A 24,951-nucleotide genomic window follows, 5' to 3' on the forward strand; every position below is an offset into this window, starting at 1 on the left:
ACACTGGGCACCAGTTGCTTTTCATGTTTTCTCATTTAATCCTCAAAACAACTCCTCAAGACAGAGTTTCTGATGCCCATCTTACAGATAAAGAATCAGAAGCTCAGAGAGAGCCTTGAAGTTACATGAGCTCCTCTACTGGAGGCCATCAGTGCAGTGTGGGAACTAGAGGCATGGTGGTGGTGGTTACTGACGTGCAAAGTCCCAGAGCTTCCTCGTCCTTGCTCCAGCGTACCAGGGAATCAAGCCGGTATTAGGACAGTTTTCCCTGAGTTTCCGTTTACCTTATGAATTCCATCATGCCGCTCTGCCACACGCAAAAGCTCCCCGACTCCCCATGAGAGTCTATCCCACGGAAAATGGGACACAGGAAAGGTCAGGAAAGACAGATGCGGGATCCACACTGGACATCTTTGCTGTCGATCAAGGCTGCAGGCAACAGAGTCTTCCCTAAAGGAGAGACCTTCCCTCTCAGTGTGGCTCAAGGAGTGGGAGGTGGGAACAGGGGGAGGGACCTCTTCGAGGTCTCCTTTAGTTTGAGGATGTCTGTATTTCGGGAAAGAATTCCCAGGATGAGTGTCTCAGGGACGCTACGGAATGGTCCCCCATAAAGGACCCAAGATAGGGCAGCCCTGCCTGGGCAGGAGTGGGGTGCAGAAAGCCCTTGAGGGAGCACGGCCGCAGAGAAGAGGCCCAGGCCGGCCAAGACCGCGGAATGCGGGACCCGAGCCAGGGGGAGGTGGGACCGAGGACTGCGCGCCCTGCCGAGCCGCCTGCAGCCTCGGCCAGGTTCAGGGTCATGAGGGGAGGGAGGCGGGTGGGATGGGGAAGGAGGGCGCGGGAGGGCGCGGGAGGGCTTCCCGCCCCGAGGAGGCCAGTCCACGTCGGGTGGGGAGGAGCCGGAGTTGCTGGAGGGGGCCCAGGAGGTGGGGGTGGGAGGAGGTGGGGACCGCCCGCGAGAAGAGCGGGAAGAGGCGGACAGCGAGGCCAAAATTTCAGCTGCGGGACGGCCAGGGGAGACCTCCAGACACAAGGAAGGACGTGAGAAGGGGAAGTGGGCTGGGGCGGCCGCCGGGCAGAGGGGCAGCTGCGCGGGTGGAATGAGGAACGCCTTTGCACTAAGGCAACGACCCTGGCAGCTCTTCACTGAGGGACCTCGGTTTCCACATCTGTGGCCTTCGGGTCCCAGGACGGACGGGGCTCTCCAGGATGGTCAGCCCCTCCGGGTGGCCTCAGTCATGCATCAGGGAACGGATCAGAAAGGCTGGGAGAGGGGTCGTAGGGAAGGCCCAGAAAAAAGAGAAAGGAGGGAAGATTTTGCCTGAAGCGGGAAAGCTAAGGGCCGGGGGGATGGGGGGTGGGGGTGGTCTAACCACCCCCACCCCCATTCCTAAGGACTGGGGTAGGCTGGTGGCCACGGCAGCCCTGGCGCCGGAGGGTTAGGACTCCAGCGGCCTCCACCCAGCCGGGCCCTCCCACGTGTTTGGGTCCAGGCTCTTGCCCTTTCCCCACCGCTGTCTAGGCCGGGAGAATGGGGCACCCCATGGGAGCAGGGGGATTCTAGAGGGGGGAGAAGCTGAGCCGGGAAAGCAGAAAGGGGGTCCGGGGACTGCAGGGAGGAGAGGGGGTCGTGCCGGAGACCCAGGGAGAGACAGTGAGCCAGATGAGGAGTGGAGGGTGGGAGTGGGCAGAGGATTGATTCCAGGCGTGGCAGGGAACTTTGCTAAAACTGCAGGCCCCAGGGAACAGCGCAGGCAGGGTGGGAGGGAATAGAGAGGACCAGGCAGACCCCAAGGCCAATTTGGACAAAGAGCCATTTCCCAGCTCCTTCGCCTCCGCCCAGGGTTCTGCTGGCCTGGCTCTCCGGGGCAGGGCGTGGGAGGAGGCGGCTTGGGCTGGCTCCGAGAACTGAGGGGCGCACACCCGCTCCGCAGGACCGGGGTGACACGGAAGCATGCGACGACTGCTGATCCCGCTGGCCCTGTGGCTGGGTGCGGTGGGCGCGAGCAGCACCGGGCTCACAGAAGCCCAGCAGCGGGGCCTGCAGGTGGCCCTGGAGGAATTCCATAAGCACCCGCCCGTGCAGTGGACCTTCCAGAAGATCTGCGTGTACAGCGCCGAGGACACGGTGAGTAGCATGGCCCCTGCAGAAGGGGAGGGTCGCACCAGGGAGACAGGCCCATTCCCAGAAGCAGGACAGAAATGCATGGGCTCTGAGCGCGGGGCCCTCTGGAGAAAGGCCCCAGGATAGTCTGCTGAGATGTGACTGTGTGAGGGAGGCACGGGTCACACCAGGGCTTGCTCTGGACACTCAGCTGGCCACTAGCCATCCTCTGCCTGCCTGTCCACAGCCCTTCCCAGCTGGAATATTTGTGAGGCTGGAATTTAAGCTCCAGCAGACAGACTGCCGGAAGGAGGACTGGAAGAAACCCCACTGCAAAGTCAAGCCCAATGGGGTGAGTGAAGGGGTATGAGTGATGAGCCTCCTAAGAGGTGGAATGGCTCAGCCTGAGCCCCAGGCTGTGAGGGTGGTCGAGCTGGGGCCTGGCAGGCAGGGAAAGGGTTTGGTTACCCCTGGACTTACCTTCATCATAGCAGGGCTCACCTGAGTTCCTCTCTCAAGCTTCAGGGCCTGGGTGGAAGGAGCCCGCTGTGTAAGGGTGTGTCTGGTGCCCTTGTAGACTAGCCAGGCTCCAGTCATCAGCCACGGTGGGGGCAAACCCACCACCATGGGGGCGATGCCTGGGCAGGGACTGCAGTGACTGTGTTCTAGTTCCTGCCCTGTGAGCACCACCTGGGCTCTGTATTACAGGTTCTGTAAAGGCCCCAGTTCTCTGTCGGCTAAAGGAGGGTGCTGGATTATAGCAATGATTCACCAACCTCAAATCAAATCTTACAAGAAAATGTAAATAGAATAGGTGACAGTTGAGCTGCTCTGGAGGAGTTGGGTGGGAAGAGCCCATCGGAGGAGGATTCTTGCCTTTGCAGAGCACAGGCACACCCATCCCCCACACTCCTGCACACAAACCACAGACAACCTATCTGGGAAGGACTCCTGCCTGCACACACACGAAATTTCCATAGTTTGAAAGCTGCATGGTCCCGGCTTCCAACATTCTGGGGTGGGCTGTGCCTGAAACCCGCTGGCCTGCATGACTCCTTACCCCTGGGCTCGAGGGCCTAGCTGGGAGCTGGTCCCATAATAGGCAGCCTTGGCTCCCACCCTCATGATGCCCAGGCCTCCCTCACCCCTTTCCTCTGCTCATTCTTTGCTCCCCTCCCCAGAGGAAGCGGAAATGCCTGGCCTGCATCAAACTGGGCTCTGAGAATGAGGTTCTGGGCCGGATGATCCACTGCCCCACAAAGACACAGGTTCTGCGGGTAAGAAGGGGCAAAGCTGCAGAGAGGCTGGGACGGGTCTGGGAAGACAGATGGAATCTTGACCTATGCGCCAGTCACGAGACCGAAGCTTGGCTGGATGGGGAGAGGGGGAAGTGGGGGCTAGAAGGTGCTGTGCCTGGTCCGGACAGTCTCCAGGGGATATAGAGGTGGTCCCTGCCCAGGATGCTGGCAACCCTCCACCAGCACTGCCTGCCCCACTCCCCTGGACACAGCCCACCCCTCCCACACTGCCTGAACAGTTGTGGGCACTGGCAGGAGCCTAAGGAGTACCAGGAGAACCAGTGCATCAAGGTGCAGCGGGCTGGCGAGGACCCCAACAGCCTCGGCTTCCCTGGAAATGCTGCTCTTCTCCAAGGGCTTGGCCGGCACTGGTAGGCATCAGGGGCAGGGGGCACTGTGTGGATGGGGCCAGCCCTGGGAATGCTGGGGGGCTGCGCTGGGCTGGGCTTCGGGAGCCTGGGAGGAAAGCTGGGACTGGGGCCAAGGCAGCCTCCCTCACCCTCAAACCCACTTCCCCTTTTGTCTAGAGCTGTATGCCGCCTCCAGGACCGCTGCCGGTGCTAAACAGTGGAAGACCCCAGCTCCCAGAGAGAAGACCCCATTCTATCCCCAGCTATGATAATAAAGCTGCTCTCCCAGCTGTCTCTTGGCTCCTTGCATTACATACCTTCCTCCTTGGAGGCAGCCAGAGAAGGCAGAGGGACAGGACCCTTCCCGTGAGACCCCAGGAAGCCACAGGCAGGGTGATCAGAGCCTCCTGTGCTCCAGAGGCAGAGATGCCCCCATGAAATGCCAGGCAGGGATGCAAATGAAAACAGAAGCATTTAATAGATGTGCGGGTGAGAACGGGCAGAGAAGGTGCCCAGGAAATACAGGACCAGCCTGGATAGGCATATTTGCAAGGCAGGAGAGTTCTGCTTCCAGGAATGCTCTGGCCACTCAGCCTGCCTACTCTCCCAGCAGCTGGGAGTGGCGGCTGGCCCATCCCTGCCTTTCTCGCCTGTAGCCTCAGGAGGAAGTAATTCCCTCCACTAAGTCTCAGGCTGGAGCAGCCCCGAGTGGCAGCAGCAGTGGACACAGACTCACAGGCGGTGGGAGCCTTTACACCTTTCAAGGCCCCTCTGTGCATCCTTGCAGCACATGGAGGGAGGGTGGGGAGGGGCTTTCCTCAAGACAGGGATAAAGGAATAGCCCAGTAGGCAGGGCCAGTGGCCAGTGTGAAGAAACCAAGACAAGTGTGGAGGCAGGAAGGGGAGCTGTGGGCAGCAAGGTCACCTGCCAGTCTGTCCTGGGTCACAGCTGCGTTCAGAAGACTAAAGAAGAGGTGGGGCCCACGGAGCCAAGTGCCTGCTCGGCCTGGGCCAAGCTGTCGCTGGCCTGGCGGTCCAGGTCCCGGCACTCCTGCAGCGTGTCCTGGAACTGCCTGCAGGCCTCTTCCAGGATGGAGCCGCTCCGGCTGGGCCAGGACTCCCAGTAGCCCGGCTCCACCCAGGGCTGGGCCTCGGTGGCTCTGGGGCCTGGACTGGAGCTGGAACGTAAGGAGCTGTCCAGGTCTCGGCACAGCTGGTAGAATTCACTACCCCGCCCCATCACACGCTCACCATCGATGACTTTCAGGCCAGGCAGCAGCTCCCGGACTGCAGCCCAGTAGGAAGGGCTGGCACAGAGCGGGTTGCTGAGCCGGGTCAGAGGGTCTCGGAGCCGCAGGTACTCAAGGCACTGCAGCCCAGCCAGACACTGCAGCTGGTCCGGGGTGGCCAGTAGGTTGCCCGAGGCATTGAGACTCTGCAGGTTCTCACAGGCAGCCAGTGGCTCCAGGCCCGTCAGCCGATTGTTAGAGACATTGAGCACGGCCAGCTGGCGCAAGGAGGCCAGCGGGCCCAGGTGGGTGAGCGCGTTCCCTGATAGGTCCAGCCACTCCAGGCCCAGGCACTCTCCCAGGCACCCCAGGTCCGCCAGCCCCAAGCCACGCAGCTTCAGCAGCAGGATGGACTCCAGGGAGAACTCCCCTGTGCGTGACTTCAGCAGCTGGGGTGTGATTTGCAGCCCGCCAGCCTCTCCTGGCTTCTCCCCTGAAGGCTCCATGAGATGGAAGTCGGTTGGGATGGCCTGGGCCCTGGCAGGACTGTCAGGGTTCCACTGGGGATCAGCTGGTGCTCGCCCCGAAGCAGGCACCTTCCACTCTCCCCGGGGGCAGTGCCAGGAGACCTGGTTCTGATGCCCTGCTCAAAGCCAGCCAGTCCCTGAAGAGAGAAAAACAGTCAGCAGGCAGCACTTTGTGTCCCACGCAGCAGGTGACCGCAGGGAGTCTGACCCTGCTTTTACCATGAGAACCAACAATCTCAGCCAGGCAAGACCTAAAGACCAAGGTCTGGGACACAGATCACAAAAGCCAACCCAAGGGGGGCAGCCCAGACTGGCACCAGCTGGTCAGGGCCATGCTGGATGGATTCAGGCCTAATGTTACCAATTCTTTCTGTCAAATGCAGAGTAGGGGCAAAACATCATGATTTTACTTTTTCAGTAACACTCACAATGTCTCCTTATTAATTTTGCGGTGTTTCTTTTTTAAACAGTTATTTTTGAATAGACAATAGGTAACCAACATCACGAGTCTCTTTTGTATTCTTCATGGGATAACCAATGTATATGCAATACAAAGAAGAGTACACAGTGCCTTGTCTGAGTCACTCAGTATTACTGCAATTCTTTCTAACAGCAATGAGTTCAAACTTGTTTCCAGATTATTTGGGCCAACTGGTGCCTCTTGCTGGAGCTGTAGACCCTAAGAAGTTGACCTTTAGTCCTAAAGGATGAAACTGAGGTCAAGGTAGCAAATGGACAGGGAAGGCTGGGGTAAGTGGCCTGGCCAGGCCCCACACCACCTCACTGCCCGCCAAAGCAAGCTCTTCTGCTCTGGCCTCAACTGGACAGAGATCAACAAACAACAGCATGGTGCCAGCTGCAAATACAACATAAATTCCCCAAAGGGCAGCCCATCTCAGAGGGAGGAGACGGTGGCTCCAGAAAGCCAGGGGAGGGGCACATCAAATAGCCAGGGGCTGCAGGAGTGTGGCGCCAAGCAGAGGTGGCCTAGTAGAGGGACCTCAAGATTTAAGCAGTGAGAAAAACAACAGACGTCTCTCAAGCACAGCTTTCCCAGCCTGGCAGCCTTTGGCCAAGCCCAGCCCCGGGAGTCTCACCCAGGCTGGTGGGGTGACGCCTGCCCTGCAAATCCATGGATACAGGGTGGATACAGGGTGTCGGAGACTCCGGAGTCGGGAGTTTACATGTCAGCACTTGCATTTTCCCTCTCCAAGGAAACCAGGCCCAGAGCCTGGTCTACTTAGCTCCTCCTCCCACCCCGTCAACAAAGATATTTACTGTGTTCCCAGCCAGGGAGCTGTTGAGGATGTAAATGGGTCTTGCCATCCTTATGCCCTCTCCACCCCACCTAGGAAGTGGGTCCTTGTGCTTGTGGTCCCCATTTCCTTATCTAGCTCCCCTCTAGTCTGCAAGACTCCAGTTCATTCTTTTTTTTTTTTTTTTGAGATGGAGTTTTGCTCTTGTTACCCAGACTGGAGTACAATGGCACGATCTCGGCTCACCACAACCTCTGCCTTCTGGGTTCAAGCAATTCTCCTGCCTCAGCCTCCTGAGTAGCTGGGATTACAGGCATGCGCCACCATGCCCAGCTAATTTTTATATTTTTAGTAGAGACGGGGTTTCACCTTGTTGACCAGGATGGTCTCGATCTCTTGACCTCGTGATCCACCTGCCTCGGCCTCCCAAAGTGCTAGGATTACAGGCTTGAGCCAGCGCGCCCGGCCTAGTTCATTCTCCTTATACCTCATTTCTTTTCAAAAGGGACTGGAAGCATCTGCTGAGAAGTGTGGATTCCCACAATGGGAATGGAATCTTCTGGGGTTTGTAAACAGGGAGTGATGCAATCGACTTTGCATTTAATTAAAGCTGCTCTGCTGCTCTGGCCCCTAGGGTTGGTGGGGGGGTGGTGCAGGAGGAGCACCAGGCGCTAGATACCTGTCTGCTATGAAAACAAGCAAAAGATACAGGCCCTAAGGAGGGCAGGAAGTGATAGGGAGGAGAAAAAAGAGCCTAGGACAACTGGGGATGGGGCTGGGTGACCGTATGCAAGGGGCTCCCCCTTTTTTTTTTTTATTGAAACAGAGTTTCACTCTTGCTCCCCAGGCTGGAGTGCAATGGAGTGATCTCAGCTCACCGCAACCTCTGCCTCCCAGGTTCAAGCAATTCTGCCTCAGCCTCCCAGGTAGCTGCGATTGTAGGCATGGGCCACCATGCCCAGCTAATTTTTGTATTTTTAGTAGAGACAGGGTTTCACTATGTTGGTCAGGCTGGTCTCGAACTCCTGACCTCAGGTTATCCGCCCGTCTTGGCCTCCCAAAGTGCTGGGATTACAGGTGTAAGCCACTGTACCCGGCCTGAGGCTTCCTTCTCAGATATGTGAAATGCAGGTGGGACAGGTTGGAGACAAGAAGACATCTTGCTACACAGCACTGAGCTTGATTGACAGTGTGGCACAGGGCTCAGGAGGCAGCTGGAGCTCTAGGCTAGAGGGATGCAGGCACCATCAGCAGGGTGATGGCAGTTGGCATCAAGAAGGGCATGCAGCACATGGGGCCACCGTGCTGGGGATACAAAGCTAAGAACCCAAAGGCCTCTCTCTAGGAGCAGGCACCCCTCCCATATACCTGCTACTTCAGGAGTGAATGTAGAAGGTGCCCTGTGCACAGTGAGCAGCAGAGGTGCAGGCTGACCTATGAGGCTGAACGAATGAGTCCATGAAGGATCCTGCCAAGCAGCCAGAGGAAGGAGAACACGGGAGACTTTTAAGGAGCGAGACCAATACTGCTAGGACACCCCACTGGACTCAGATGAGATGAGGCCTCAAACACAGCCACTGGATGAGCAGTCCTGGGCACAGGTGAGGCCAGAGCAGGACGGCAGAGGTTAAGAAGTGAATGCTCTGAGGGTCAGTGCCTTTTTAGATGGAGATGATGGCTCAGCAAAGGGAGAGACCAGAGGAGCAGGCAGACAGGGGCAGACAGGCGGACAACTGTGCATGCTCACATCAGGAACATGGATCACAGAAGAGGAAACAGAGTGGAAAGACCCCACCGGGACAGAAATTGGCCCTTTCCTGCTGCCCTCCAGCACACAGTCCTGCACCAGTGTGGCCCCGTCCTGCCCTCACCACGATGCAGGCCGCCTGGGTCTTGCTAATGGGTCATACAACACCCTCATTCTCTTGGGGGTCAGTGACCTCTGCTGTGTTCCTGGTCCATCATCTGCACACTGTAAGCAGGTGGCCTGGGAGGACTGAGAACCAGCTGGTGCCCACCTGCGCAGACTCAACTAACGTCAGGCCGCCCACAGCCACAAGGAGGATGGCTTTCCACACGTCCGCCTGCTTCGGCACTCCTCTACAATGGGAGCCATTCTTGTCCGAACTGTGGAAATACAGGGAACAGAGACTTCCTGGCCCAGCAAGAGTCTGGAAAGAGGACTGGTGACAAGGATGACACTTGGGCCCCTTCAGAGGGAGGCTGACTGAGAACCAGGGAAGATGGTCCCAGGCCTTGTTGAGTGTCATCTACCTGGGAAATGATGCCTGCAGGGCACAGCTAAGTCTAGGGGGAGGAACACTTCAATCCAGAGCAGACTCGGGTGGACTGGAGGCTCTAACTAGCGCTCCAGAAGAGGTCTTCTCAACCCTGGCGTTACTGCCACCTGGGTGGGCTAAGCCTCGGTGTGGAGGCCGTCCTGTGCATTGGAGAGTGCTGAGCAGCAACCCTGGCCTTTGTCCACTAGACACCAACAGAACCATTCCCCTTACCCCACTTGGAACAACTACAAACGCCTCCGACATTGTCAGTGTCCACTGTGGGACACACTGCCCCTAGATCACAGTGAAGGCTCTAGAGTCCAAGCCCCGCAGCTCAGTGCCATCAAGCTCTCTCCCCCTCTTCTTTCACCCCCCCACCCAATCCTCTCACGTGTTTCCCCCGAGCCTCGCTGCCTCACCGTCCTAGGCCTCCCAGTCCTCTCCTGGAACACAAGCCCACTCGGTGATGCCGACAGCAGAGGGACGACACCATTTCCAAGAACAGCTCAGACTGCTCAAGGATGGCAGCACAGATATGCCAGCCAACCTGAGGATGCATCACATCCCCAGATCCTCTCCGCCCTGACAAGTGAACCAGGATCCTGGGGGCGAGGTGCAGGACACTGCAGGGAGATCCAGCAAGCCCTGCCCCTACTATCCAAATGCTGGCTTCAGAGCCAGGGACAGCAGTGAGGCCCCTCCCAGACAAACCTGGCCTCCTACCACCCAGGAGCCTGTGAATTTGTCTTCACCATCCCACTCCCACACCGAGTGTTACAGGTAGGGGAGTGATCTAAGCAATTTGGAGGCCAGACTTTCATCCAAATCATGCTACTCCAGACATTAAAAATGATGCTCACAAAGCTTTATTTAAAAGGTGCAACTATTATGCTGTGAAAACGAAAATACTGCATACTAAATAGTATCTAGGGTATCATCTCAATGTAAAAAAGAGAAAAATGTCAAACTATTGACAGAGGCCATCTCTGAATGAAAGGAATATAATTTTTCCTGCTTTTACATCTTCAGCAGTGTGCAAATGTCATAATGAATTGGTCACAGTGAAACACAGGGCCGACAACCCGTCCAGGAGAGGTGAGGGAACAGGCTCCTGGGGCTGCCAGCCAGTGAGGGGAAGTCTGTCCCCTCACCCCAAGGCCAGTGACATGCTCCAAGTTAGGCCTGGAGCCTTCCCCTGCCTCTTCCAACCTGCATCTCAGCAGCCACCGTGCCCAGTGACCAGGAACCCTCAGGCTACCTGGATACAAGTCTTGTGGGGGTAACGAGCCTCTCCCCATCCTCCTTTTCCTGTCCAGTCCCACTGGTCCCTGGATCCCAGGTCCTCAGCTCTACCCTAAAGGAACTCTGAGCAATCCAGGATGAGTGTGTGCTACACACATCGTTTCTCTTCTTCAATAAGGGACCTTTAAAAATGGCCCAGGACAAGCAGGGGCAAGGGTGATGGCCGGCAGGGTGTACAGCCACCAGGAGCCCAGGAAAGAGACTGAGGCTGCTGTTACTGGAGGGAGAAACCCCAAGGTTTCCAGTAGTCTGGAAATAGACTATTGGTAAGCAGGCCATTTGAGGATTGGTATCTCAGCTCTCCTGGCTAGCTGGCCACTCTGAAATTCCCAAAAAGACTGGTGTATGGGGCTATGTGTGCACTTCCCTCTGGAAATGGCTATTCTACCTTGGGATTTCCTTCCCCTACAGTGAAAGCCTCAGAAAGCGCTGCAATAGCTCACCCAGGTCCCCAGAGGCTGAGGATATATCCCACCTGCCAGGAAATGCCCATTCCACGTCCTTGGCCACTGAGAAAAGCAAGCCTCTCAAGGGCACCTATCCACTTACCTGCACAGGTAAGGTGTATGCAAGGTCCTTCACACCCACTTATGTTTTAACAAAGCATCACATGTACAAAGCCATGCAGTACAAAATTCAGTCACCTACGAAGAGAGTAAGCCTCTTCTCGGCACATACCACTAGACATCAAGGAGGCAATGGGGAGATGGAAAATGACATCTCCCAGGAAAAAAAATATGGCTATCCATCAAGAAGTGAGAAACTGACCCATTCTTACCACATAGGTTAAAGATTCTGGCCATCAGCATGTGACATTCAGGATGCAACACGCTGCTCTCTGCTTTGACCTACTAAAGGCAGGGGATCTCTAGGAGTTCATGGCAGGGTGGGCACTGGCACCCGCCATGTCTGCCATCCTACCCTGAGCAGACTGCAGACTCTGCCCCCCCCTCGGCTAGGTCACCACCGGAGCAGACAAGGGGAGGCGGGGTGTAGTTTGGGAAGTACTCCAGGTTGGTCTTCAGAAAGAGGAGATGCTCAATGGCTTCCACCTCGAGAGAAGAGTTTTGTTCTACAAGGGTGGGGCTGTTCAGGGAGGCAAAGACGCTTTCAGAGAAGGCTCTTGTCGGGGGGCAAGACAGATAGATGGTGGCCAGTCTGGCCAGGGCTGGCCAGGCTTCTCGCTTCTTCTCCCAGTAACCCAGGGGGTCATCCTGGGCTCCAATGGTCTCATTCTCCCGCAGGTACTTCTTGACGATGACGCTGGCCAAGTGGTTCTCAGTGGACAGTGAGCCCCCGCTGCTCTTGGAGGCCAGCAGCCCCACGCTCTCCAGTCGCTCCAGCAAGCCCTTCTCCCTCTGAGCCAGCAGAAAGGCCCCAGAGCGGCCGCTGCTCTGTAGATGCTCTCCCTGGCTCTTCCCTGCCACCTTGGGGCTCTTGGCTACCCTGGGGCTTTGCAAGGGGCTTGGGGTGGTCAAAGAGTATTCAGACACCATCATCTCCTTCACCTTGTACACGAGGACATGCTTCCAGTGGTCAATGTCGGCCCCCACAGGCAGGATGGCCTCAATCTTGCCCTTGAAGCGGGGATCCAGCAAGGTGGCCAGCACGAACTCCTCGCGGTAGAAGAGCTCATTGAGCTGACAGTCAGTGCAGAGCTGCAGGGCCAGCCCCTCAGCCAGCCGGACAGCTGTGCCCGCCTCCCCGACACTCTGCTCCTGAAAGTGTCCCTGAACCTGCTCCAGGAAGATGTGCAGGTAGCGCAGCTGGGGCAGTACCTGGCTCAGAGACGCCTGCGCCGCACTCGCCTCACAGACCGCCATCTGGAAGGGCTGCAGAAGCTTGACAAGACTGTCTGCCAGGCTCCAGAATGTAGCCGACAAGGCAGTACCAGCCTCCCCTAGCTGGTGCCTGCCCTCGTACTCTTGAAGGGGCTGTTGCTGCTCCACCAGCCACTCCAGCAGGTGGCAGGCTGAGGCCCAGTGATCCGAGAGCTCCTCAAAGGGCTGGTGGGCTGGGAGGCCACACTGACGCTGGAGCTGGGTGAGGAGCCCCCGGGCCTCTGCGGAGCCCTGGAAATGGCTGCAGATGGTCCTGGCAGTGTCCAGGATGATCTGGACACTGTGGTGGTGACACAGAAAGTTTCTCACCAGGGAGTCAAGGCAGTGGGCGAAACAAGGAATGTGAGTATAGCCCTCGTCCCTGGCCGCCCGCTCCAGGCTGGGGCAGCCACTCGATACCAGGAAGCCTGCCCGCAGGGAGCCACGACCAAGCCACAGGCCGGCCTGCTCCAGCACCTCCAGCTGCTGGTCCTCCACGGTTCCCTCCAGGGGCAGGCTGCGCACCAAGAGCACGGCTCGCTTTCGCAGTTCCCCTGCCAGCCCGCTGCCCGGTGGTGCTACCCCCCAGTGGGCAGTGATGGTCATGTACTTCACAAGGGAGTCCCGGGCCACCATGGTGATGGCGAGGTGCACACGGCCCCCCTCGGCCCACTGCATCTCCTGAAGCACCTGCTCGCCCACAGCGTCGTGCAGCAGAGGCAAGGCTTTGCAGGAGAAGAAGGCTGGAGAGGGCAGGCAGTAGCAAGGATCCACCTGGGCCATAAACCTCCTGAAGGGCCGGGACGAAACAACAGAGAGCGGCAAGGCCAGGCTGCAGAGCAGCTCTGTGATGCTATGGTTCCAGGCCTGTGCGCCGGGCTGCCTAGGGGTACAGGTGCCACCTCCGTTGTCCCCGACTGCTGTGGGGGAAGCAGGCAGGGGCGGTGGGGCCAGCAACAGCTGCTCTGGCCTGCCCGGGGCCGGCTCCCTGTCACTGCCTTCTGGGCAGTGTCTTGGAGACGGGAGGCCCCCCAGGGCAAGGCTGGTGGGATCCATGGACAAGCCCTTCTGCTGCATCTCCTGTGCCCTCCTCGTGCCCTCCCCTTGGCTGGCAGGGGTTGCCCTTCTCGCCCACTCTAGCCCATGCTTACTTGCCAAGTGGCGGATGAGGCCCAAGGTTTGGGACCGCCGCTTCGTTTTGCCCTGTCTGACACTGGCATGACACAAAGTGCAGATGGCACGGCCCACATTCTTGCAGTCGGTAGTAAAGAACTGCCCCATGTCCTGTGGGGCCTGTGATTCTGCAGCATGCAGAGAGCCTGGGAAACGCTGGGTGGGACTCAGGCCTTGGGGCTCAGCCTTTACAGCTCTGGCCAACTTTTCCAACCAGGGGGACTTCCAGAGGCTGGGCTGGGGCCCTGACTTCTCCCGCACGCCTGGAAGCAAATGCTTTTTCTTCCACTTCTGGAGGTGTCGCGCCTCTCTGGCCAAACAAGCTGTCAGGATGTCCACCTGCTTCACTCTCTCACTCTCACTGGACTGGTTCCCCTCCAACCTGTCAAGACTGGGCATCTGGTGGGGGCCTGAGAGGGTGTGGGCCAGGGTTGGAAGAGAAGGGGCCTGGCCAGAGCCAAGTGACAGGGACCTCCGCTTCTTTCCTGTCTGCTTCCCTTCCTTTCTCCATCCCCGTGGCTTCTGCCGGTGTACCTTCTTCTTCTCAGGCGGCACAGGGGGCTCCTGCTCACACACAGGTTTGAGGCCGCAGACTCCAGGGTCTCGGCTTGGCTTATTTGGCCCAGGGATGGACCTGCGCTCTGCACGGGAGGTGGGCGGGTGAAGCCTAGGCCTCCCCATGGAGCGGGTTTTTCTCTTTTCACTGCAAACAGGTGGGCCAAGAACACTTTCTACCTGCTTTTCCAGGAAAACTTGGTCCAGGTTAGGCGAAAGGATTGATGTGCCACTGGGTAGGGGGCAGGGGCTGCTCCTTTGCAGGGACAGGACCCTGTTCAGCTCCTTTCGGGAGCCAGAGGGTCTGATTTTCCTCCTACGGTCACTACCAATCTTCTTTCTGTCTACAAGCTTAAGTTTGGCCTCAGTCTTTGGCAGTCCCTCCCTGGTCGCCCACTCAAGTCCTTGAGATGTGCTGGTAGCTTTGGTGCTGAGCTCAGGGGCGGGACAAGCCAGGGTGGCAGCTGAACTCTTGGGCCTGGTCACAGGGGAGTCGGCACACACAAGGGGCTCCTGGCCCACTGATCCTGAGGGAGGCAGTCTTTTGGGGGTCTTTTTTATTTCTTCCACTTCCACCATGCTTGGGAACTTGGGGAAATGAGATGGACCCACGCTGCAAAGCAAGATGAAAAGAATGGCTCTCAGCTGCCCTACTGAGATCTGTGGAACATGGAGGGGAAGGAGAGGACCAGCTGGGAAAGGAGAGAGGAGGTGTAAGGTGCAGCAAGATAACATAAAGTCAGCCCCAGGACAGAGCTCTCCAGACCCAATCTCCCTGGTGGTGCCTTTCACTCCCACAGCTGAATGGGGCAGCCCCCCAACAGGATCCCCACAGCCCTCTGCACAGGAGTAGTTTCTGAGGGTGTCTTCTTTGCCAAACTGACTGATTTTTCTCTTTCAAGGTTTATTGTAAACCTAGGACACGTGGCACCTTTTCTGTGTGTCGTGGAAGTCACTGCCAAGTAGGCAAGGACCCTGTGTCCACATGGCCTTGGGCTGGTGGGAGATAGATGAAAATAAAGAATCCACATTTACACAAAGAACTAAAGCCACGGTGAAGCTGCAGGGAGGGGACTGACCTCACCACGATGTCACCAAGGTTTCCCAAGAGAGAGGTCAGTGCTGGCTGCTGTGGGTGCTGGCCAGGAAGGAGTGGAGCACCTCCATCACTGTGTCCTGAGTACCTGGGCTGCATCTGGCACCTGTCAGCTGCTTTCAGAGAACACAGGAAGGGGCAGCCCCCTAACTGCATCCCCACAGGCCCCCAGGATCCTCTCACTTTCCATTCTGTGGCACAGGGAAATTCCTGGAAGGGCTCAGACATTCTCACCTCCTATTCCCCTCAAAACCCACTCTTCTATGGCTCCTGCAAAGGCCCCCAGTGACCACTCTGTCACTCAAATAGACTTTTCTCCATCACCTGAAGGCCCTGCCTCTCCCTCCCTTTGAGAGCTCTCTTCCCCGGCCAGGATGCCACTTGCCTGGATCTCCCCTCACCTCTGCTCCTTTCCAGTCTCTTCTGGCCCCTTTCACCCTGCCTGCCCCTCAACTGATGCTCCTTGGGCTGCCTTCCCAAGGCCCTTTGCCCTCATCCAACCCAGTCTCCAATGACTTCCCTTCTCCCTCGGCTTGATCACCACCTGCATCCTGACCACTGCCAGGCCACACTCGGCTCTCCCACCAGTTCTTCTCAGTCAACTCAAGCTGGGGAAGTGGGATGCCCTTCCACCCGGGTGCTCAAGCCCCAAACCTAGGATAACCCTTAATTCCTTTCCCCATAATTCATTTCCCAGAGATTAGGTTAAATTCAGGGCTCTAAAGAGAACAGAGACACAGAGAAGCCAGAAGAAAAATAGAGGGAAGAAGAGAAAATGATAGGAAAGGAAAAATCCAGTGAACTAGGATGTGCTTCCTTGGCAGAGAGAAGACTCAGAGGAAGATGACTTAATAATCCTTCCACAAACATCTGAAAGGAAGCAGACTCCATCCCTTCAAATCAGGAAGATGCAGATGGAAAACCTGGCCCTCCTGCCTCTGCACTTCTCTGGCCAACAGCTGTTGACCAAGGGCCTGGGGTTGCAGGCTCCGCCCAAGAACATGGGCTCTGGGTCCCACCAGCAGGTTGCAGGTGGCTGTGCCAAGGCAGCAGAGGACAGGCAGCGAGCGAGTTGCAGCTGTGGCACAATGCTGGCACCTGCATGGGGTTTAATGTGTGCATAAGGTTGGGCATCCTGCCCATGACTGCCAGCACCGGGGCTGCACTCACACCTGATGGATGTCTTTGTGCACCAGAGCAAGCTGCACACAGAGGGCTTCTGGAACCTGATGGAGGGTGAGGCAGTGGGGCTCACCTTGAAGAAGTCCACCCAGGGCCTGGCAGGGTGTTCTGCATTGAGAGTGAGAGGCAGTCACAGGGGAAGAACATGCAGGAGTGCAGATTACGGGGAGACAGCGCTACAGCTGGAAAGGCCTAGACCGTCACAAGCTGCCATCCCAGCCCTAGAAGCTCCCCTTCTGCCAGAGTTTCAGCCACCTGGTGGCCTCATGTCCACTGAAGGCCCAGGCAGCTCCCAGTGCACAGGAAAAGCCAACCCATTTCTGGAAGGAAGAAGAGATCCGCAGCCCTGTCCCACTCCTGGAGGCCAAGACTTGAGTCACAGGGCTGTGGGCTATTCCTCTGCTACCATGAAGTTTCAAGGAGCAGGCATCTGTCAGTAGAGTGGAGAAAGTGGGGCTGGGGTGGGTTGGGGCTGGCTGGCACTACCTACCATGTATCTCAGGCCAGGGTTCACAGCACCAGCCCTTCTACCCTCTTGGTTGGGGAATTGGGAAGGCAAAGGAACTCCAACTGAGCTCTATCCAAATGCAAAGGAGGGGAGCTAGGGGAAATTGCCCTGGAGCCTACATGCTTTGTCTGAGGCACCGCCTCTAGAATCTCCAGCTTTCAAAAGTGGCCTGGTCAGAGAAGTTGTTTTCCCTTTTAAGAAGGATGGGTAGGCCAGGAACTGGGGCTCACGTTTATAATCCCAGCACTTTGGAAGCCCAAAGCAGATGGATCACGAGGTCAAGAGATCGAGACCATCCTGGTTAACATGATGAAACCCCATCTCTACTAAAAATACAAAATATTAGCTGGGCATGGTGGCACGCGCCTGTAGTCCCAGCTACTCGCAAGGCTGAGGCAGGAGAATTGCTTGAACCCAGGAGGCGGAGATTGCACTCCAGCCTGGGTAACAAGAGCAAAACTGTCTCCAAAAAAAAAAGGATGGGTAATCATAATATTTCCCATGCCAGAGTGAAATGGTCAAGCATGAGACCAGATTAATTAATTAACTAACGGACCTGACCCACAGCCACTACCTTCTGAGGGGGATCCCTCATGGCAGGCAGGCTTTATTCACATCTTGTTTCCTTACAGCCCACTCTTGGGAAAGGGTCCTGGGAACGGTCCCAAGCAGTGGGTGGCAGAGACAGGCAGATAGGGTGGCTGGGGGACCCACCGAAGACCTGCTGCTCCCACAGTCACCCCACCCCGCTCCGGGCCAGCGCGATGGGACTGATTCACTCCTTTGGATGCTGTACCTCGGTCCCGTCTCCTGGGTGCTCAGAGCGCCAGCTGTGCTACTGATGTATCCTGCGCATCTCAGCGTCTATTCCCTTTAGTGTTCTGTTGCTATTGTTGTCTGTTTTAATCTAGGACTCTCATTCCTGCACTGTTCTCAGGTACTGAGCAACCTCAGGGATAAGTCGGCAGCAGCTCCAGGTCCGCACAGCTGGAATACTTTCAGTTATTTTTCTCACCACGAAGAGCAACTATGTGGAGAACCCAGCCTATTGAACTACCTCATTCCTGCCAATGAGAGCCGGCTTTTCTGCCAATGTCCTCCTGAAGCCCCCTCCACCTTGAAAACGTTTCACGGGAGACTAGGTTCAACTGGATTGCCCAAGACTTGATCTCTGGTTACTGGAAGATTGAAAATTAGACTAAGGTACAGAGACACCAAGGGACACCAAGGTTAGACAGGGGTTTCCTAATCCTAGGGCATGGGACTTGCTTCACACACCAGATCCATCCTTCACTGGATTGGGCTGGGCCTACCATCCATAACGGGGTATGCGTGTGTATTTGTAAACAGGTGACTTGGTAAGGCTAAGTTTTAAGACCAGTGCCTTGTACTCATCCTGTGCGGTCCAGAGGATAAATGAGGCAAGGACTACCATTCTTAACCTTTCTAAACTCTTGGGTTCAAGGGAGGGCCTCCCCATGTGGTACGCATAGCCAGCGACCTGCCCTGCTGCAGCATGAATTCAGTATGACAGTAACTCAGGGGAAAAGGGAGCTTCATTTACATGCTGTAGGATCACTGCAAACCTCCCTTGCTGGACTGAGACAAGCGCGACAGAACGTGTTTGGGGGTGCACATCTGACCCTGGGTTTGTTTCTCCTGATGCTGCCCCCTTGATTCCTGTTATTTGTCTGGACTTTGTAGGACTTCACTGTGTCTCAGCTGGTGACTGCTAGGTGGCCTAGTCTGTGTAAATATAATGTGTTGGTCTTTCTCCACGTTCTTTTGGGGTTTCCTGCTTACAAACTTTTTTGTATTGAGAAAAATGGCCAAAGCATCTTTACAGAAGGTTCTGAACCAGGCAAAAGGGATCTGAAACATTAGTGTGGGGACCTCTTCCTGAAGCAGGGATCTTGAACTATCCTTTCTTTGGTTCCCCTACCTCTATTTCCTGTTTTGGACCAGATCTTCTAAAACTTGACTTCTACTCTCCCCTCTTCTCCATTCACCTCCCCCAAAAGAAAACCTACATACCCACAAACGCGTGTATTTAATTCTCAGGTTGTCTCTGCAACTCTTAAATGATTTATGCAAACACCCTGAAGAAGTCCAGAGCCCTCCACCTTTTGTTCCCAACCGGAGTCAACGTGGTTCACCCAAACACTCACGACACTGCTTTATGTGGATGGATTAGACTGATTTAATCTATAATCTCAAAGGAAAGAGAAGCAACTGGGGGCCTTCCACCTACAAGTGGGGTCAGGAGACCAGGCAAAGGAATATGAGTATATACAAGTCACTTAGGAACTTTTATGCGGGTACAAGAAACTTTTTTTTTTTTTTGAGACAAGGTCTTGCTCTGTCGCCCAGACTGGAGTGTAGGGGTACAATCTTGGCTCACTGCAGCCTCAATCCTCCAGGCTTAAGTGATCCTCCCACCTCAGCCTCCCAAGTAGTTGGAACTACAGGTGTGTACCAACACGCCTGACTAATTCTTTTTATTTTTGTGTAGAGACAAGGTCTCAAACTCCTGGGCTCAAGCAATCTTCTTCCCCTGGCCTCTTAAAGTGCTGGGATTACAGGCATGAGCCACCACACCTGGCCCAGTGCAACAACTTATGCCAAAGTGGCCACAAGATTGTTTACAAGGAGACAGATGAATATAACCTCCATGTTTACTGCTAGAAACCAAAGCTGTATGTAAAATCTTGAATGTAGGGGCAGGGAGGGAGGGTAGAAAGGCTTGTACCTTCCCTGATCCCTTCCCCTCATTCCTGAATTGCAGGAGGCCAAGGCCCCTTGGGCTTTGGTGACCCCCCTCTGCGGTGCATCTATTGGATGGTTGATTTTTCTGTACCAGGTACTTCCTTTCCCTTTGTAACACACATGCTGACCCTTTTCACTTCCCTTCTCCTTTCCCTGGAAAGAGACAAATAAATGAAGACTTACTGGTATTGAAACTCAAAAAAGATAAAAAAGATCTGACAATGAGTGATGTTAAACATTACTCACCAGGCTAATGTTTCAAAAGGGTCACCAGAGATAGCAGGGCTGCCTCTAACAGGTGACAAGATGGCTAAGGAGGCTCAAGCAAGACTATGGCCAGAAAGCGGAGCTCCTTCCAGTCAGAAGAGCCTCAGAAAGGTTAAGTGGCAACAGCTTCAGGCCCATCTTGCAAGAACTTTCAGCCACTAATAAATCCAAGAACTGAAGGCCTATTGCGAGACGGCACTTGTGGGGGGCTCGGTAAAGCTGCAGAGGAAACACAGGCTACGATCTTGGGCCCACAACTGCTCTCGGATGTCACACTGGAGGGGACTTAACTCAGCTCTCACTTCATGACTGAGGAAACTGCAATCCCAGAGTATGAACATCCAGGCCTTCACAGGCCGTCTGCAGAACAGGGTCACACTCCAAAATCTTTTTTCTTTTTTTTTGCCAGTCAATGAGAACTTGTAAGGTTGCTCAGGTTGGCCTTGAACTCATGGCCTCGCCTCCGCAAGTGCCACAACATCTGGCCAGAGCCACTGGGCCCCCCCACCTTTATTTTTTTTTTTTAGATCTAGTCTTGCTCTGTCACCCAGGCTGGAGTGCAATGGCATGATCTTAGCTTGTGGCAACCTCTGCCTCCTGGGCTCAAGTAATCCTCCCACCTCAGTCACCCAAGTAGCTGGGACTACAGGCATGCACCACCCAGCTAACTTTTGTATTTTTTGTAGAGACGGGATTTTGCCATGTTGCCCAAGCTGGTCTTGAACTCCTGGGCTCAAGTGATCCCCCTGCCTCAGCCTCCCGAAGTGCTGGGATTAAAGGTGAGCCACTGCGCCCAGCACACCCCAACATCTTCATCTTAAGACCTACCCAGTTACTCCAGAACACCAATCTTGTTCTGTCTCCCAGTTAGCCTTGTCTTATCATAAATGCTATACTCTGTAGATACTCTTGATTCACTCAATCATTTAACAGAAATTCATCAAATGTCTACTATGAGCCAGCACTGTGCCTTCAAGATATGAATAGAGGACAGTAGCTGCCTGGCTGGCACGTAAGACTCAGGGTGAGATGACAGCCTGGAAAAGGGTTCATCACGAGACCAGGGGAAAGTGGGGTACGGTGCTGAGGTGGGGAGGTATCCCTGGGGGGGCCCTCAGGCTGACCTACTGAGGAACAGGGTCTATTGCATTGAAGAGCTTGGACCTGTCTTTCAAGGGTTTTTTTACCTTAGGCTATTGCTGCACGATCTTCAGTCCCCAACAGACCCGTCAGGTGGGTCTGGGATCTTGTGTATCACCAGCACAACAGGAGCACCATCACGTTCTCTTCCACAGGAGTATTTCAGGATGACAGTGCAGCTGACACTGCTGAGAGCCAACTTTGAATCCGAATGAATCTAAAATGTAAATTTTAAAAAGAAAGTCATTGACAAGCCCTAGTACTTTATTACTAAGAAGTTACTTGTGGCCGGGTGTGGTGGCTCACACCTGTAATCCTAGCTCTTTGGAAAGCCAAGGTGGGTAGATTACTTTGAACTCAGGAGGTTGAGACCAACCAGCCTGGGCAACATGGCGAATCTTGTCTCTACAAAAAATACAAAAAAATCAGCCGGGTATGATGGTTCGTGCCTGTGGTCCCAGCTTCTTGGCAGGCTGAGGCTAGAAGATGGCTTGAGCAGGGAAGAGGAGGTTGCAGTGAGCCGAGACTGCACCACTGCATGACAGCCTGAGCGATAGAGTAAGACTGTTTCAAAAGAAAGAGAAATTACTTGTGACACACATCACCACAGCTGACAACACACACTGGAGGCCTACAACCACGGCAAGACAAGATTCCAAGGGCTTCGAAGCTGAGGCACGGCCTTTTGGGCTGCACACCTGCCCACAGTCAACCACAAGGGCAGCAGTTGGGAAAGTGCCCTGGCCAGGCCACACGGGAAAAAGGCACATAACTGGGAGGCAAAAGGGAAAGAGGGCCAGGGCCGGGTAACGGCAGAGCGAGTGGAGATGGTTCGGAGAGCTGTTCATGGGGTAGCCCATGCCTGAGTGGAAGAGAAGGAACGCTAGACAGACTCCATACTGATCCTCTTTACTCCATACAGGTCCATTTGGGCTATTTTGGGACAAATCTTCAGGCAAGTTTCTAGAGAAACTGAGGGAAAACACAAGAAGGGGGTTGCCCAGGTAACACTGACAATAAGGGGAGGTGAAAGGATAAGCAGATCTCAAAGGTGACTGAGAGGCAGAGGGGAGAGACAAAGAAAAACCAAAGTAAAGTGAAGTTAGGGAAACCAAGAAAAGATTTTCCAGAAAGCAGTCGTTCATGGAGTCAAAGTTCCCTTCGGTGGGTGGTACAGCAGGAAGTGGGGGAGAAGCAGGATCGGGGAATGCTGGAGGTGGGGATAAGAGGGAAAAGACTTGGTTTCGTCCCTAAACAGAAAGAGGGTGCCATTGGAAGACGGGGGAGGCTAACTACACAGGGAAGAGAAGCTTCCTGGAGAAAGGGATCCAGGGCACAGGAGGCAGAAGAGATCAGCCTCCGAGACCAGGAAGGAACCTTATTTTTCCTGGCAGAGGAAGTAGGATGGGTCTGGTGGCAGGCAAGTCCTAGAGTGCAGTACAGGAGGGAAGTGAGGCAGTTTATGCTTGAGAGCCAGGTTGTCGATTCCTGATGGGGAGCCGTACATCTGTAAAGGCAGCCAGCGGCTGACTGAGTGATCTGGCTTAGCCTGGGATGGGAAGCATCTCCGCACAAACTTATACTGGCTCAAGAAATTAGAGACGTTCTTCTCACTACTCATATCAGGCCTTTTCCCAAGTGCATGCCCAGAAGGACAGGGGCCACTTTTCTACTTCTCTAGTGCCTACAAGAGAAGTAGAATCCCACCCTGGGTATACCATGATTAAGCCAGGCCTTTCTCACCCTCACTCCGTCCAGGTCCAACAGTCCCTCTGCTCTCACTCCAGCACTGCGGGAAGAGGGAGTGTCTACTCCACCCCCAACCAGGTAGGGGATTTTAAGCACCTGCTGGGGCCGCAAGTGTCACCTTCCCCCACAACATCCGTGAGAAGACTGAAAGGTAGTGAGAGAAAGGGATTGGAAGAGAGGAACGTGTGAAAGGAAAAGAGGAGAGCAAGCTATCCCATCTTTTGGGGTTTTGTCCCATATGCAAATTTGCCTTCTTATAAAGCCTAAGCAAGATGTTTTAAATAATCATGCATCATTAGTTTTCATACTGTGCACAAGAGACGCAAAGTGAGATCTGTTTCAAACTACACAACAGCACTCTGCTCTTTTCTGGAAGCTTAGGGCTAAAAATAGACTCAGAACGTGGCATCCAGAGCCCCTCTCCGCGCAAGGCCGTGATGGTGCTCGGCTTCCTCGTCTACACCGTGAGAGCAGTAACAGCACCCGCCTCATGAGATTGTTAGGGTTAAACGAGTTAATTAATATAACAGTATTTCAGGGCAGTTCTTGGCACAGAGGGAGCGATGGTTAAGGGCCGGCTGTTCCGAAAGATCTTGGCCTCGCCCAGTGTTTGGGCGCGGCGGCAAGGGTAGAGAGGCGCGGCTTGGCCTAGGAGGGGGCCCCCGGGGTCGGCACGGTCCCAGCAGCCGCCCCTTCCCCTGAACCTCTGCGGCCCAGTCCCCTCTTACCTGAAAGGGTGGGGCCTGCAGCCCGCGGAAACCACGCAGGCCAAGCTGGGAAGAGGCCCGCTGCCCACCGGACCCTGACCCCAGCGCCCACCACCCGAGAAAGCCAACGTGCTCCCCAGCGCCAAGGAGCTGGCAAAAGTCCGGGGTGGGCTTCCGGAACGCGACAAGTTGCTGGCAAAAGTCCGGGGTGGGCGCTCTGGATTCCGGGACGCACCAGGGGTCACTTCCGGGAGCGCAGCCCGCGTCTCCTCGCGCACCCCTGCCCCACAGTTGGTACGTTCCTCCTGCAGGCAGCGCCTGAGTGCGCAGGCGCGGGCCACGCGGCGCGATGAGGAGGGGCCATGAGGTAAACAGTTGGTAATCGTTTATCTGTGTGGCCTTAGATGAAGGACTTCCAAGTCCTTATTGAATTACATGTTGGGTGGTGGTCACATGTGCCGGCCTTCGGGCACGTGGCGGCCTAGATTTCCTCCCCGACTCCGTGGCACCCAAGGCCCCTTGCACGCCGGCGCTGCGCATGCCAGACTGACAGTTCGAGTGCGGCCCGGGCCTCCTCTGCACCACAGGCAATAAGGATCCAGGTCTCCCCACGTGGAAGGCTCATCTATCGGTTCAGGAAACCCACCCAGGGTGGCTCCTGGTGTTACCATAAAGGGGTCCCGATCCAGGCCCCAAGAGAGGGTTCTTGGATCTCATGCAAGAAAGAACTCAGGGCAAGTCCATAGAGTAAAGTGAAAGCAAGTTTATTTATTTTGAGACGGAGTTTCGCTCTTGTTACCCAGGCTGGAGTGCAGTGGCGCGATCTTGAGTCACCACAACCTCCGCCTCCTGGGTTCAAGCAATTCTCCTGCCTCAGCCTCCCGAGTAGCTGGGACTACAGGCGCGCGCCACCATGCCCAGCTAATTTTTGTATTTTTAGTAGAGACGGGGTTTCACCATGTTGACCATGATGGTCTCCATCTCTTGACCTTGTGATCCACCTACCTCGGCCTCCCAAAGTGCTGGGATTACAGGTGTGAGCCACCACGCCCAGGCCAAAGCAAGTTTATTAAGAAAGCAAAGGAATAAAAGGATGGCTAAACAAGGGTTGGATTATTCATGAGTTTTAGAGAAAGGGGTGGGCAATTCCCGGAACTGAGGGTTCCTCCCCTTTTTAGACCACATAGGGTGTTTCATGACGTTGCCATGGCATCTGTAAACTGTCATAGTGCTGGTGGGAGTGTCTTTTAGCATACTACTGTATTATAATTAGTGCATAATAAGCAGTGAGGATGAGCAGAGGTCCCTCCCACCGCCATCTTGGTTTTGGTGGGTTTTAGCCAGCTTCTTTACTGCAAACTGTTTCATCAGCAAGGGCTTAATGACCTATATCTTGTGCCAACCTTCTATCTCATCCTGTGACTTAGAATTCGTAACCTCCTGTGAACGCAAACCAGTGGGTCTTAGCCTCATTTTACCCAGCCCTTATTCAAGATGGAGTCACTCTGGTTTAAACATCTCCGACACTGGGGCAAATGCCTGCTATCTAATGACTCCCAGAAGTCCTTACACCCAACCCAGAGAACATCTGGGCCTGCATCCACTGGGGTGCTCTGCCACTCCTGCAGACTACAAATTGT

The 24,951-nt window shown here is 55.2% G+C and overlaps 2 protein-coding genes across 5 annotated transcripts; one reads left to right on the top strand and one right to left on the bottom strand.

Moving 5' to 3' along the window:
• The first annotated feature begins 731 nt into the window (after positions 1 to 731).
• Positions 732 to 4,046, top strand: RARRES2 (retinoic acid receptor responder 2). Of its 3 annotated transcripts, none has more exons than XM_035254413.3 (6): positions 732 to 789; positions 1,935 to 2,128; positions 2,352 to 2,456; positions 3,286 to 3,381; positions 3,658 to 3,773; positions 3,930 to 4,046. In XM_035254413.3, coding segments are annotated over exons 2-6 (492 nt in total). In that variant the 5' UTR covers positions 732 to 789; positions 1,935 to 1,954; the 3' UTR covers positions 3,931 to 4,046. The 3 variants fall into 3 exon arrangements, with proteins under 3 accessions (XP_035110304.1, XP_002751938.2, XP_035110305.1); XM_002751892.6 differs by lacking the exon at positions 732 to 789 and adding an exon at positions 958 to 1,041; XM_035254414.3 differs by lacking the exon at positions 732 to 789 and adding an exon at positions 998 to 1,212.
• Positions 4,047 to 4,205: 159 nt separating this feature from the next.
• LRRC61 (leucine rich repeat containing 61) lies at positions 4,206 to 23,583 on the bottom strand. Of its 2 annotated transcripts, none has more exons than XM_002751855.6 (3): positions 23,333 to 23,583; positions 20,903 to 21,072; positions 4,206 to 5,645 (listed from the first exon to the last, which is right to left on the bottom strand). In XM_002751855.6, the coding sequence occupies exon 3, from the start codon at positions 5,485 to 5,487 to the stop codon at positions 4,708 to 4,710; it is 780 nt and encodes a 259-aa protein (XP_002751901.2). In that variant the 5' UTR covers positions 5,488 to 5,645; positions 20,903 to 21,072; positions 23,333 to 23,583; the 3' UTR covers positions 4,206 to 4,707. The 2 variants fall into 2 exon arrangements, with proteins under 2 accessions (XP_002751901.2, XP_078199601.1); XM_078343475.1 differs by lacking the exon at positions 4,206 to 5,645 and adding an exon at positions 9,897 to 14,509.
• Between the last annotated feature and the right edge of the window lie 1,368 nt (positions 23,584 to 24,951).

Source organism: Callithrix jacchus, chromosome 11, assembly GCF_049354715.1.
Source record: "Callithrix jacchus isolate 240 chromosome 11, calJac240_pri, whole genome shotgun sequence".
NCBI lineage: Eukaryota > Metazoa > Chordata > Mammalia > Primates > Cebidae > Callithrix > Callithrix jacchus.